Source organism: Pomacea canaliculata, linkage group LG2 (genome assembly GCF_003073045.1).
Source record: "Pomacea canaliculata isolate SZHN2017 linkage group LG2, ASM307304v1, whole genome shotgun sequence".
Classification (NCBI taxonomy): Eukaryota; Metazoa; Mollusca; class Gastropoda; order Architaenioglossa; family Ampullariidae; genus Pomacea; species Pomacea canaliculata.
In genome coordinates, this window is record NC_037591.1 from 5,317,492 (window position 1) to 5,332,035 (window position 14,544).

General features: G+C 46.7%; 1 protein-coding gene and 1 long non-coding RNA gene across 25 annotated transcripts in view; one reads left to right on the top strand and one right to left on the bottom strand.

Moving 5' to 3' along the window:
* Window positions 1-14,544, top strand: part of LOC112556085 (zinc finger protein 678-like) — a 248,897-nt gene that overhangs the window by 104,857 nt on the left and 129,496 nt on the right. The window contains exon 1 of one of the 24 annotated variants that reach the window (XM_025224703.1): window positions 5,585-5,799. The exons of the other annotated variants lie outside the window; for them this stretch is intronic. Coding sequence (XP_025080488.1) covers window positions 5,713-5,799 — 87 coding nt within the window. The 5' untranslated portion in view covers window positions 5,585-5,712. Of the gene's footprint in view, window positions 1-5,584; window positions 5,800-14,544 lie in introns of those variants that run through there. 24 annotated transcript variants of the gene reach the window in all.
* Window positions 6,901-8,170, bottom strand: LOC112556092. Its single transcript, XR_003097606.1, has 2 exons — window positions 7,590-8,170; window positions 6,901-7,446 (listed from the first exon to the last, which is right to left on the bottom strand). It is a non-coding gene; the product is annotated as an uncharacterized LOC112556092 (long non-coding RNA).

Genomic DNA, 14,544 nt, shown 5'->3' on the forward strand with positions numbered 1-14,544 from the left:
AAACAAGAAAAGTCTTTGTGCACGAGGCTGCCTTTGTGATTCAGAATGAGATTTTGAGGGCATTTCGTTACGAGACTTTGCAGACTCGGCTTTCGTGTATCGAGAACAATTTTGTCTGCACGATCTGGCCCTGAAAGATATAAAGTAGATATATAGTAGACATGGCCAACTGCCACCCGCCTGGCTGCTAGCTAGATGGCCAACCCCTTGCAGCCAACTAAACACACACACACCATATATACAAAATATTATATATATGTATGAAAAACACTTCATAAGAATTAAACTCAGGCGTTAGTCAGACAGCTAGAGGAGGTCTGTGCACCTGGCCCTTGAACAATAAGCATGATGGCAAGCAAACCTGATGTTGGTGGTCTTCACGTGTGCGTGTGCGAGCACTAGTATCTGTTTGGACAGCCTATCACACGACTGCCACATTTACGTGCATCCGCCACCTCTCACAGGAACGCACACGCGTGAGCCCCGCTGTGTTTGTGTGATGGAGGCTGAACAGCGGATCTCGCGCCGATCAACTAGATCGATGCCACTTACCTTTGATGTATACAGGAGACAGATTTACACTCCCTTGTGGGTAATGTGCTTCTTTTACAATTATCGCACACAAGTCAGTTAATAAGCTTCATTAACGTTTTATTATGATCCACCACTTAGAAGTAAGCGATGTCATAAAAAGGTAATGGACATATTGGTCTCACAGCTTGCAATCTCTCCCTCCCCCCACCACACACACACCTCCCCGCACCCCTCAGAAAAGTTCTAGTGCCACTGCATCACTTCTCAAGGATACGAGACAATTTAATAACAGACCTGTCGCTCGCGTTTGGCAGACAAGCAACTTAGAACTTACACGTGAATAGTTCCTATTGTGGAGCCAAAAAAAGTAGACCCAACACACACACACTGCACAGCATACATTGGGAAGAGTCGTTGAACTCCTCCGGCATGTAACTTTCTTTTTCAAACTTGAATATCTGTTCAACTTCCATTGACGAAATGACAGGACTTAATCACACTCGCATGTGGCTCGATTGAAGCTGGATAAACTGGAGTGAGTAGAAAATGTGCGGAAATGTAGACATAATTTTTTTTCGTTGCCTCTCGCAAACTACCCGCCATCCGCCTGTGACGTCATTGCCAGCTGAGCTCTCTCTCCCCCTCCACTTGGTCTTTGTGACCGCCACTGTTATATCCAGCTGCCATCACTGCCTTTATCCACCTGTCTGTTATATTTCTCCTACTGTCTTCAGGATCGGAACCACACCAGCCCGAGGAAACTGGATAGGATGTGTAGTTGCCCTGCATTTTGACCTCAAGTGTATCGATATATATCGATCATCGTCTATGTATCTTGTAGGCAATGTCTGGTCCTTAAAGCTGATATGACCTATTTATACACACACCTTAAAGTACATGGCGCATACCTTTGATACGACTCGATCGATGTACACTTTCTACAAGATTTTCTCTCAGAGCTGTCTGGTAAAGACTCGAGATGATGCAGCGATAACACTCGTCAGTCCTGGGAGAAATCAATTGGACTATGAGAGTTGAATCCAGAGAGTTCAGCTGACGTCCAACACCAACGTTTTCTTGTGAAGCAGGTGCCTTTGTCTTCCACGTTGCATGCACGTAGTGTCGTAGTCCTTTTCCTGCCTAACCCGACTGCAAGCGAACGGGTGGCATACCCCACCTGAATGGATTACCTACATGACCAGCAGTTTCGCCCTGGCCTCAGGTAAACTTCTAGTCGATCGCCAGAAAAGTGCGTATGCCTTTCTATCTTGTAGTGGAGTTTCACGGACCTGCACAGAACAACGTGCTCCTTGTGTGCCTGTTATCTTTACAATACTTGCAGCAGTTACACATCAACAGACCCTTGCCTGCTTTATTTTATAGCCCACTTTTTTCTTAACTTAGCATTTAGAATTAATCGAGAATGGGAATGGGATTTCCACCTTTCACCTTTCTTCGCTGTTAATTTGAACGAGTGTCAGTTATTTGTAGGTGCTGTTATTTATTGTGGCCATCAGCTAGTCATCGGTGTGAGAAATGTTACAAAAGAAATCGGAAAATATTTGCTGAGAAGGTTCGTTTTAAAGGCGTGGGCTGTACTCATGCTGAGAAAACCGCGCTTTGTTTTTTTACATCAGTAATATCAGATAATAGTTTTGAATATTATATAAACTGATGACAGCAGGAGACGGTAATTTGATTGTCTGAATTGCAAAACCCGGACAAAAAACAGAAAAGGACTTAACTGAATGGAGTGAGACGGTTGTAACTGTTGTAGAGAGTGTAATGGTCCGAAATATAGTCTGAATATATAGTCTGAATTGCCTTGGATAAGGCAAGCCAGTCAACTGCGAAGGAGAACAGGAGATGAAACTGGTGATGTAAATAATTATCTTCTCACTCACAACTACTCCCATACAAAGTTTAGATGACTTTTTACTTTTGTGTGTGAGAAGAAAGTTGTGGTTATCACCCGTACCCTTCTCGCTTTCAGTGATGTCGTACTTTTGATGTTCTGGTACCAGTTCCCTATCGAACGAATCCAACGATGTTAGGAGTCGTGTGCAAAAGTCCACAGTCATTACCTCTGGGCTTCTTTAATAAAATCCCTTTACAAAGGATTTCATACCACGACCTACAGAAGAATACACTCTTCGCGGACAGTGTGTGGCCAGAGGGAGCAATAAAGGGACGGTAGTACAGTACCCGAGTAACAATGGGTAGGAGGGTGAAAAAAATGCGCTCCTTTTTTTAAAAAAACTTCTTTTGTAGTCTTTTGATTTCCTTTAAACAGAGACATAGCGCTTAGAACATTATCTCTTGTTGTAGCGGAAGTTACCATTCAAAAGCAACTTCCCGGCACTTTCAGTGTTCGGTTCATAATTTCAAGAAAATGAACCCCGCACAATATAAAAACCGAAACATATTTTTTTCTGTCTTCAACATGGGAAACTATAATATTTATGCAAAACAGACACCTTTCGCTTTTATTTTAACACATGCCGGGTGTTTGCAGCAACAGCAACGCGACTTTCGAGCTGGTGAAGGGGCATCTGTGCCCTAGTTCTTACGTTATGTAGTGTAGTATACTGGCCACCAACCCGATATAACCTATTCCTGAAAAAACGACAAAAGTACAAGACTGCAAAGTCAATCAAGAGAGTATATCTTGCCTACCCACCTCTCCCCCTCGCCCTCCCAGACCAGCTGTCTACCGCGTGTTTTCTCTCGATGGGAGGCAGCAGAGAGGTTGAGACGGCCAAGAGTAATCCGCAGTCTTGGCCACCGTCCTGTCTTCACTCATCCTGAAGGTTGAACCCCTCCCCCCCACACACACACCCAACCCCCACACCCCCATCCCATTTCTTGTTGTGTACTACGGATTCCGGGCCTTTAGTCGAGCTTCTGTCTGACGTCAGACCTCCATCACCGTGTGTTCTTTCACTCGTTACCAGCAGAATTACATATTTATTTCTTTTTCTTTTTTTTTTCTTTCGGGAACTAATTGTTTTGACAGTCTTTCCCTAGCTTTGCAGTTTGGTTACTATAACCTGAACTTTTCAAATAGTTTTAGTATATTTTTATCTTTTTTTCCCCCTCAAATTCCGTGCATTTTCTTTCTTTCCTTCTTTGGTGCTGAGGTTCTGTGTAGACGATTTCAAACGTCTGTTAACATCGCGAGCGTCTGTGATTGATTGCATCGCCGCAACATGGCGCAGACGTGGGACTGCCGACAGCCGTAATCTGCTGTACTACGTCACGTCGTCGAGCTCTCCTGCGTTGTCATAGTTGCTGTACGTCGCCGCCGTTTGGTGCGGCTGCCTCCCAACGTTTGCCGTGGATTTTGACACTGCTGGGGGAAAGTGCAGCCATGCCTTTGTTTGTTTGCTGCCTTGCATTGCGTCGGAGTGCGTGCACCTCCTCGTCCGCCTGTCCCTGTCATTGCAGTATTTGCTGTACGAGTAGATGACGGGGGAGGTAGGTAGGTGGAGGGATGGGAGAACCCTGCATGAGAGGAGAACTAAGCGTAACGAAAGGTCGTGATTCACCGCGTGCTGTGGGCTAATCGACTCCGGCTGACTTGAAAAGCTTCATGCTTTTAAGTGTAGAATTATTTGCTTGTTCAGAAGGGGCTGAAAAAAAGTCAGTGTTAAAAATATCTCAACCATTCCTAATGTGACGTATCTGGTGCGTAACGAAACACCGGGTCGTGACCGTTTTGCTGTAGACTGACTCTGGACGTGACTGGACTCCGTGCTTAGAGTGTCTTTTTTAAAAGCTTTTGTTGAAAAAAAAAAAAACCCCATCGAAACTTCTGATTATTACGTAACGACATTTCAGAGGTACCCCGAGAAAAGACTATTTTTTTGTTGACATATTGAACTCGCGATTTCAGTTGAAGTCGGAGATGACAAGGCCCAGATTCTGGCTGCTGGAGCTGTTCCCACAAATGGCCTTGGCGGCGGTTTTGACACGATGCAGCAAGCAAATTAGCATAGAATGCATGCCTGAGATCGATTTGTATTTTCTTTGGGGAAGTAAGGCGTGACCAGAAACGGGTGCTGATGGTGAATAGTGAAACGGTGTCATACTTTAGCGAGTGCCGTTGCCCTCTCAAACTGCTTTGCCCTACAACCATGACCCCTTGGCCTTCTCTGCACCCCTCCCGCACCTCCATCACGCGCCAGTGAATCAGATTTCCCCTTTCTTGTCCTTTGTGCTCGATAGGCACGAATCTGTGGCACACCCTACCGCAGCCCAGCCAGAAACAATAACAGCGCAGATCCTCAGAAAAAGAACAAGAAGGAGTTTTGCCGGTTACGCCACTGCACGTGAACGTGTACTTTGAACAAGAAAATGTGGGGGGATGGGAGGGTGAGGACAAATGTTCGTCTACATCGTTCGGAACCATTTTTGAAAACCTTTATAAGAACGTTCACTGCGGTGTTCGTGGTGGCAGAGGTCGCAAGGTTGTCAACTGGTTTGCTGGAGAGACGTTGACGAGGGTTGTCCAGGGCGAGGGCAGGAGGACCCCGCCAACAGAATATGTTGAAGGGATATGTGCATGTTCAGATGCCTTTTGCTAGGCGCGGGCATCATGCCCGTGATGACATGCAATATTCCCCACTCCCTCCCCCCTTCACACACTCTTTTACCTTCTCAGCCTCCCGTCTCAGTTCGTGCGTTTCCGACAAGCCCGACAGTGATGTCATAGAATTCCGTCGGCAGCTTACCGCATGAGATTTTTCTGAGGGTTGATCATCCTCATCATCAGCTCCTGGAAATGCCTGGCAGTCAAGGTTGCATGGCTGTCTTCACCCGCTTTCTCACCCCCTTTCACCTTTTTCTTTTCTTTCCATTCGATACCGTGTCGACCCTTCCCGCTTTTTTTTTCGATGACGTGTTGGTTGTTTCACACACACACACACCCAAGCGCATTCGTAGGTTTTGTTGGTAAAGGTCGTGAATGTATGAGTTCGCTACTAGTGTAACCAAAAGTCGACACAGCCAGCGCAAACTAGTGGCAGCAAACCTGTGGAGTACCAACAAGTCTGACAGACCGTGCATTGACGTGCTGCAGCCGCCACGTAACACCAAGACGCTGGGAGGTTTTCTGGGTGGAAGGGTGGCGTTGGCTGGTGTTGACGTCTTGCTGCTGACGCCGACGCTTAGACCTGGATGCTCGCTTCCTTCTGCAGGATCAGTCATGGTGGCGGCCCCTCCGCACACCTCGCAGCTTCCTCCGGGTGGAATGTCTGGTACGGGGTGAGTCGAGTTACCTCTTTCTGGCTGCTGTGCGGTATATATAGAGCGAAAGTGTTTGCGCTAAGCTGGCGGGTATTGTTTGTGAAGGATGCTGTCTCAAACCCCAAGCTGCGTGAAGATCTTGGGTTCTGTGAACTTAGTAGTGGGAGGCAACCGGTGGCGAGTCGCTGAATGTCGTGTTGCTGTGAAGAGGAGGCAGCGGAAGAGGAAGAGCTATGTAGAGAATTTGTTACCCGTGGCCTGCTAGACACCAGATAACGACGAAACATGTCAATGTGCAGGTCATGACACAGATTTGTGGCGGTACTTCTGGGTGGTCTGCACGCTGTCGTCATCCTTTGTACCCATTGCTCCACCATCGTCTTCGTTGGTAGGGAACATAGCAAAGACAGTCTACAAGCAGTCATGATCTTTAATACGCACGCACACACACACAGACGGCGGGGGAAGAGCGAGCAATATGTCTGGCAATGTGTGTCATTCTGAAAATAGCTGTAGGGGCAACTACAAGTAGGATGTACGTTTGCAGAATTCCTGCTTTGTTGTGAGGGGGAAGGGGTGAAAGGTCAAAGTAAACATAAGAGTGTACCGTGCTGTTGGTTTGACCAATAGAACTCAGCTCATTTCACTACCGTCTCCACTCCGTTTGCTATTACATTCAACACGTCGGCTGTGGAACTTCCTGTTAGCATGAAACTATCTCTTTCTCTCGTTGTATGTATTAATGTTATATTTATTTGCACGTCCAGAATGTGCTGGAGTAGGTTTTGAGGGACTCGTCAGGTGAAGGTGTTCTAATGACTGGGTAAAGCTCAATGCAAGATACTGTTTCCCCCAAGTATGGGTGAATATTCCTCTTTTCATTCTCGAGATACACATCAACAAACATCACATACGCAGGAACGGGGTTAACAGTACAGACGTTAACCCTGTACATGGATACGTTTACAACGGACACTTCACCTCAGGCAGTGGGAGAGTTGGGACCATATGTTAATTAGTATCTGTGCTCGTCATGATGTTACCTTCTTCAGTACATTTGTAGACATGTATCTCTAGAATGTAAATGGTTATTCTCTCAGATTTTCCGAAAAGATAGTGTTCTAAGATTTACTTTATTATTTGTTTTTTAAATGGACCAAACTAGTCCTTGAAAACTACCGTCTACAGTTTGTTTCTCGATCCACAAGCCTGATGCATGTCACTTCTATTGATGTCGCATTTCTAACGTTAGAATGCGAAAGGTAAGAATGTATTTTACAGAATTGTTTATACTTCATGGTCGATCGCATATAGACGGAGTTTTCTCCCAAATTTCTACGTCGCCATGGTATGAGACCATGACAGCTGCGTTGCCTCAGTTTTCTGTGATCCGTTGTCAAATCAGTGATACTACAGTTGTCCTGTTTTTAAATTAATTTTTTTTAAAAATTTTTCACAGAACTCTTCCCAATTTTCTATCGGCTAGCAGGAAAAGATTGTACTTTAGCGTTGAGCACTCCCACAGGACAAGACACTGAGACACATTGTTATGGTATGTTCATATATAAATCTGCATCCTGTTGCGGTGGGCTGATGGATGCTGCGTCCTGTTGCGGTGGGCTGTGTGTCCTGTTCCGGTGGGCTGATGGTTGACCGCTGGTTGAGCTGCGAGAAAACAGAACAAGTCACCACATTTTTTGAAGCAAGAACCCTCAAAGTGTATATAGGAAGTCTTCCCTGTCTGCCAGTTCTATGTACATTTTATTCTCTAAGAGAGAGAGAGGATTGGACGTAAAGGAACACGTCACCTGTTTCGTAGCCGTTTGTCTTCCTTGTCGGTGTTTCGACGAAGCTCGACCGTTGACTTCTAGCATTTTCTTCTGGACGCCTGAGGACTTCTATCCTTTGTCGGAACACCTCACTGCTTCACTCCCTTTAGAATCTCTGGGCGCAGAGCACTCGTCTGTGCTCACTTTCCTTCCTCTAGGACGAAGGAGAAGGAAGCGGGCTAGTCTCTTGTTTCAGCTGTCCTGTCGACATTGCCGTGCCACCGTGGGGCGAGTGGGATGACAACCATCCTGACGGTCACTGCCTGCTAGCACGCCCCAAGCCTGAGCTCCGCCCTTGGGCAGCAGACGCAGGTGGCGCAGGAAGTTGCATGTGGAAGCTTTGAAGGCACGTCCTCCGCCACATGCAGCAGTCCTCTTGGACGAGTTCAAGGCTTTCAAACGAGCGAGACTGTGGCGTCCCCCACCCCTTTCATCCTATTCCTCCACCCCCTCAACCTTCCTCGTAAGTGGCGTGTGGGTGAGGACGTGGGAGGGGGATAGGTGCTCCAAACACTACTCGCAGACGAAGCCCTCGTGGGGTCAGATCTGATTACAGTCATGGCGGCAAGACGCTTCAAATCGCAATGGCCGACCCCGACACAGGATGGGTGGGGTGTGTATGTTTTTTGTAGGGTGGTGGGGGTGGGGGGGAAGAGGAGAAGAGGGATGTGAAGGGTTCAAAAGGGAAAGAGGTGAAGGAGCCAAAAAAGGGCGGGGGTGGAGGTGGGTGGGATGGAATACCATGCAGCGAGACGTTTCCTCGCCCTGAGCCTCACAAGCAAGCGTTGAGCTGAACTTTCCCACCAGTGAGCAGTAGGTTGTTTGAACGTTCACGAACTTGACAGAATAGTCACTAACATAGTGACTAACAGGAAGTAACCCGTGTCCTCCAAGCGAGGAAAAAGATAACGCGACCACGCTTGCTCAGTCGTTTTTCCGGTGGAATATTTTTTCGATGGAGGTTGGGTCGGGGCCGAAGACGGGGTCAGGGGCGCTAGGGGGTGAGAGTCGCTACAAACTGAGGAGAAAAGTGTATGTAGATACCCCCTGTAGGTAGCAAGCGCTTCGTGTGAACATGAAAATAAAAACTGAAGAGAATAAATCATTTGGCTTTGAGAACACAAAGGCTGCTGCATCTTTCTAGGCTACGAGCTTGCTATACTTCTGCATTTCTTTTACATCATTGCGCAGCGCAGACATTTTCCATTCAGTAAAATGTTTTTCTTTAAGAGGCTGGCTTTGTTGGGTGGAGGATGATAAATGATGGAGATGATGAATGTTAAGACACGTTCTAATCGGTGGCAGTGTTCATATTCAGCGTTTCTTTAATCACCAAAACAAATGTGTACTTTTACCGTACGCTGTTTGTTGCCATGGGTATGGTCACACCTGACCCTGGCGTGCACGTCCAACGACAAAACGCTCGAGATTAGAAAGGATGTGTGTGTGTGGGTGTGTGGGGTGTGGGTAGGAGGCCTTGAGAGCGACAGTTGTGCAGCCTTCCCCTCACTTCCTGCGGTCGTGTCCTCATCTGACCGGCCACACCGGTCGGGTCACGCAGCGGTCACGCACGTCTCCAGGGAGAGCGTGAAAGGAACGCGCCGGCGCGTGACAGCTTGCCTCTCGCATCACGGGTGGGCGCCCAGCCTGCCAGGTAAGCCGCCGTCACGCTCTGGGACCGGTAACTCGAGTTTCTAAGGCCTTGTCCTGAGTGTCTATTCATAAGGTAATGAGACTGGTCTCCACTACAGTACAGAAGCAGCTTTGCACTCCTCCCTGCCAGCTGGCGTTGATCAAGGAGCGACAGCAGAAATATTGCGTTTTGCACACGAGTGCGCGCTCACTTAACACACCAATGCACTTGCGATCTCATGGATTGATTTATTTCGGGTTTAACTCTGAGTCGTTGACGTCAGCAGAGCACTCTTGCTCCCTCGCCCGCGCACGCGCATGCACGCCGGGGCATATATTTTTACATCACAGGCCCTTGCACGACCTTTTGAACTCGTCGGATCATATAGATTACAATATCATTTGATGCTGCCGAGGAGGATTAGCGGGTTTGATTGCCCAGAAGATCGATCAAGCAACAGCTAATAGTGTAGCAGTTGTGTGCCCTGGAATCAGCTGGGTTTAATACTCCCCTGACTGCTTTACCCCCTGACAGTTTGGCTACATCATCAAGCGAGATACTTCTTATACCACATCTGCTACCGAAAACAATTACGACACCTTTTTATTTGTACTTTTGGGGGTTAGGGGTTTTTTTTCCTCTTTTTTCCCCCGAAGTTTATTTTTAGTTGGTTGAACGTTTCACTACCTGTAGGCGACACGTGTTCACACTAATTTTTTTTTTCATTCTTAGTGTTCATTTTGTTATTTTAGCTTTGTTTGAAATCTGAGTCTGCTTTTTGAGGCTGATCTTTGGATATTTATTACCTGTATTGTATTCAGTTTCGTGGCTGAACGGGGTCCATTTCACTTTTCATAATGTTTAGACTCCTTTTCAGCAGTAATAGGATTAGCTGCCCATTATTGCGAGCTGGGCTGTGACAGTCTTAGACCAGCAGGTGTCGCCTGATGCAGTCCTCCTCGCCTAATCGTCGACAGACTGAATGCAGTATAAGTCGTACAATTGCACGACCAAATGTTTGGTACAGGACAGGAAGATGGCCACGTGATTCAAAACACTTCCAGTGATGCGTAGATTATTGCAAGGAGGGGTTATGCGTCAGCAGAGTATGGGCCTGCTTCAGCTTTGGTACTGTCCACAGCCTTTGTAGGATCATTCCAGAAGATGTAAAAGCAGATGTTTCCGGCGAAACCTGCGCTGATGACTGAACCTTTTCGGCCTTCTTTTTGAGTGTTTCAGTACTGGTTCGTATAGTATATGGAAAACAGCCGTTTGTGGTTACGCAGGATGTAATGTCCCAGTAGATGACCCAAGTCGTACGTGACTTATCACGCTTGTGACCACCCAGCTGAGCTAAAGACCGTCGCACACGGGTAATCAGAGTCGCGCGTCAAGCATCAGGCTGCAGTTTGCTGCGTGCATTACATTTTTGTCTCGCACAGGAGTGATATCTGCCGCACATCCCCCGGTTCCAGAATATTTCCTAGATGGAAAGTCGCTTTCCAAAACTAACAAACTCTAAGATTAGAACAACAATTGTGGTTGCTTGATGCGCGTCTTCTTCAGATATAGGACGAATAGGACTTCTTCGTGCTTGTGGCTTTCATATGTGACCACAAAGCAAGGGCACATCACATCGTCCTGAGCTGTGATTATCAAACAAGCGGTCTCTGATTGCTTCAAGGCAATGCATCACTTCCATCGGTGTAAAGGCAACGACCGTTAGACTTACCAAAAAAAGTCTTTGCCCCGTCCTGATGATATGCGAGGTTTTTGCTGTCTCGGTGCGAGGAGACACAGATGGTGCTGAAGGCGAAATGGCAGCAGCTCACAGTTGGACGTGTTAGATGTTCACAAGCACTAAGGCAAGACACCTGAAGTACTCCGTAGTATGGGGTCATTACTACAGACATGTAAGTCAGGTCGTCATCTGCCTCACACGTCTTCAATTTCAGCCAGGCAGTAAATAGCCGCCTCATTATGGTAGGGGGAAGACTGGAAGGAGGTAGTGGGAGAGCAAGGTATGCACATCATTGTGTTGAAATTCAATCGCAGTGTGGTAACGTCGAGCCCAAAAAAAAACCCACAAAAACAGAACAAAAACAAACAAACAAACAAAAAACAAAACAAACAGAAAACAAAACAAAAACCCAAACAAAACAAACAAACCCCAAAACATCCCATCCCTTGAGAGAAACGTGATTCATTTTGGGTTCAACGTCCGTCGTAACAGTACCATGAGTATTAGAGGTACATGAACTTGCAGCAGATGTTTGAATGTGATTATGTCCGCACCTATCTTTGCCTACCTCCCCCGCACCTCGCAACAAAGAAATACGGGGTTCATTATTATAGATTATGTATTGATTGGCTATTGGTTAGCTCGCACTAAGACAAAACACAATAAAGTATTGCATCACTTGACTTAAACAATCGGCGAAAATAGTTGGTAAAGGACTCGATACAAATGTATTATAGAGTCAGCTGTGTCCATAAAATAACAGTTTGTCGGTGTAGTGAGAGTAGGTTTTGTAGTGGACGCTGTGGTTGTTACATCTCACTCACGGATGCCTGTATACATCTAAGATTCAAGTCCTTTTCAGCGCGACATTACTGTGCTGTGTGCCAAAGAGTTGTCCTCCATGCCGTTGTTTTAGTTAACTTGAAAAAAAAATTTAAAAGTAGAGTATTTTCCTTTCGGTTATCATCTATTTGCTCAGCAAGTTTGACCGACTTCGAAGCTGGTGTGTTTCTTTTAGTTTTTTTTTTTTGTTTCTCCGCCTGCTGTCCTCCAGTCTGCTAGTAAAGTTGTCTACAAAGCGTTTACGATGCTTGTTCAGCATCAGGCATTTCCTCAGACCTCTCACCCCACACAAACATACACATGTACAACGCACGCACCCAGGAATAGGCACACCCACACACGCACACGCACACACGCATGCACGAATTTAGTGTAAAGTTTCAGCCTTCTGCTTCGCCTGGCTGCATAGTTGACCGTTTTGTGTGAACTATACATCACAACTGAAGGAGGAGGTCATGTCTACACGTACAAGCTATTCCTGTGTCTGCTTCCCCCTCTCCCCTTCCTCCGCCTGTCTTCCCCTTCACGGGTCGATTGATGCGAATATTTTGCAGATGTCGCCTAATTTGATACAGGTTTGAAATGCTCTTGTTATCATCTGCACGACTCACCTGCCACTGGGTGTGGGGAGGGTAGAGGAAGACGGGGAACTAGGAGCAGAGGAGGAAGGGGTAGAAGAGGAGGGAAAGACACGAAGAGGAGTTAGAAGAAGAGGAAGACATAAAGGAAGAGAAAAGGAGTAGGGGATGGAGGATGAAAATGAAGAAGAGAGGAGAAAAGAAGGAAGAGGACGATCGGAGAATTGGAGACTAGGAGACCAATTAAGAGGTAGAAGAAGAAGTGGAGTTGGAGAAAGAAGATAGCAGTGCAACAAAAAGAGGAGAAAAAGAGGAAAACGAAGGTAGAAGAAGGAAGAAGAATAGAAACACTAAAAGGAGAAAGAAAAAAAAAGATGGGAAAGAGGACTAAAAGGAGGTGGAGAAGGAAGAAGACAAAGTGAACACCGTCTTTGATCTGCTGCTTAACCTGAAGTCCAGCCTCCGCGTTGCCGTTACTCCTATAGTGTGAGCTGGCAGAAGACGATACTACTCCCGGCGAGGCTTATCTAACTCGGAGGCTGACGATCAGATAACCAGTGGGCGGGCGTCAGGCCAGCCCTGTCAACTGTTTCAATTTGATGTACCGTTCAGGCCATGGGTTTGCGGGGGTTAGGGGGAGGGAGCGATTTCTTCCACAGACTTTTCTCTTACCTTTGCTGTTGTGGCTGTACGCTCCTCTGCCACGAACCAGTGTGGAAGGGCAGGAGGGGAGGGAGTCAAAGAGAGGGATGATAAACATAATCATTCTTACACCTGTCTTCGTTCTTTCACATCCTGACTGCTCCCCGCCCTCTCTCTCTCCTCTCTTTCGTTCCCGCTGCTGTACCCCCCCCCCGTATCCTCTAATTCTTTTGCTGCTCGCTCACCTACTTCATTTACTTTATTTTTTAACGACCCATGCAGCGTCAGTCCACATTCTGTGCGTGCGTGCACGTGTGCGCGCGCTAACCTGCAGACTGCTGTGAGGAATAGCGTTCACTTGTTATCTGCTGCCTGTGTAGCACAGCCTCCCTGCACTCGGTCAAACAGGTTTGTCACCGTCTACACAAGCTGTATCTCCAGAGCTGTCTGCAGGTCAGGCATTAACCTCTGCTTTGCACACCAGACGTGCAACTTTCTTCTCAATGCGGATTTCTCCAAGTTGCTAGGCATCTGTCGGCCTGTGCAGATGCGTCCTCGTGGGGGTCTGATGACCTGTATAAACAAGAGGCTATGGAGGTAGGATGCAGCCAGAGGTGCGCTTTCCCCACGACTGACTTAGAAGCAAAAGTGAATGAATGCGTTGTGGGCGAACATCTTGGAACTGCAAGACTTCCGCGTGATCTGTTTGCCTGTTTGCTTGTTTACCTGTTTACTTGTTCATCTTTTTTCATCTCTGATCTCAATGAAGTCCAGCATCACTTTTTCTGAGACGAAGATACAGGACCTTAGTCTTTGTGTTATCGAGGCCGAAATATTCTGTCCACCCTGTTTGCTTTTTTCAAAGCCCTTGATATTTATGTACGGTCTTTTCTTCATCTACAACTCGTGCGAAAGTTACCGATATGAAGGTTGATGGACAATGCTCGCCTGGTCCTAACACCAACTGTAATGTTTAGCTGTATGGGCAACAACGCCGCTTAGTATATTAAATAATGTATCACGTGACTTGTGTTCATTAGCATACTGACCACACCAACAGAATTTTTATAACAAAACTATTATTCGTATTTTCAAATTAATTCTATACCGTTTGATCACGTCAGAAAAAAAATGAATAGCTGATAACTGTCTGTTGGCTGTCTACTTAGAGAAGAAGTACCCGGAAGTATCTGTGTGATTGTTCATAACTGTGTAGCTTACGTTCTCATTATATTTTTATCTCACGTCGTGTTGTAACCCACTCGTCCACTTCTTTCGTTGGTAGGTCTGCACATGCGTGTGGACGTACATGACCTTTGACCACTCCGGTCATGTCTGTGTAGTCAGTGCGGCAGCCCGGCTTCCGTGAAAAACGTTGGGGTTACTTCCGTGATCAACCCACGGGGTTAATTCCGTAACTGTTTTGCGTGGGACCAAGCTTTGCCATCTCTGGCCAGTCGGCGTTGTCTAGTGTGGTCGAACTTGTGCTTGAACACC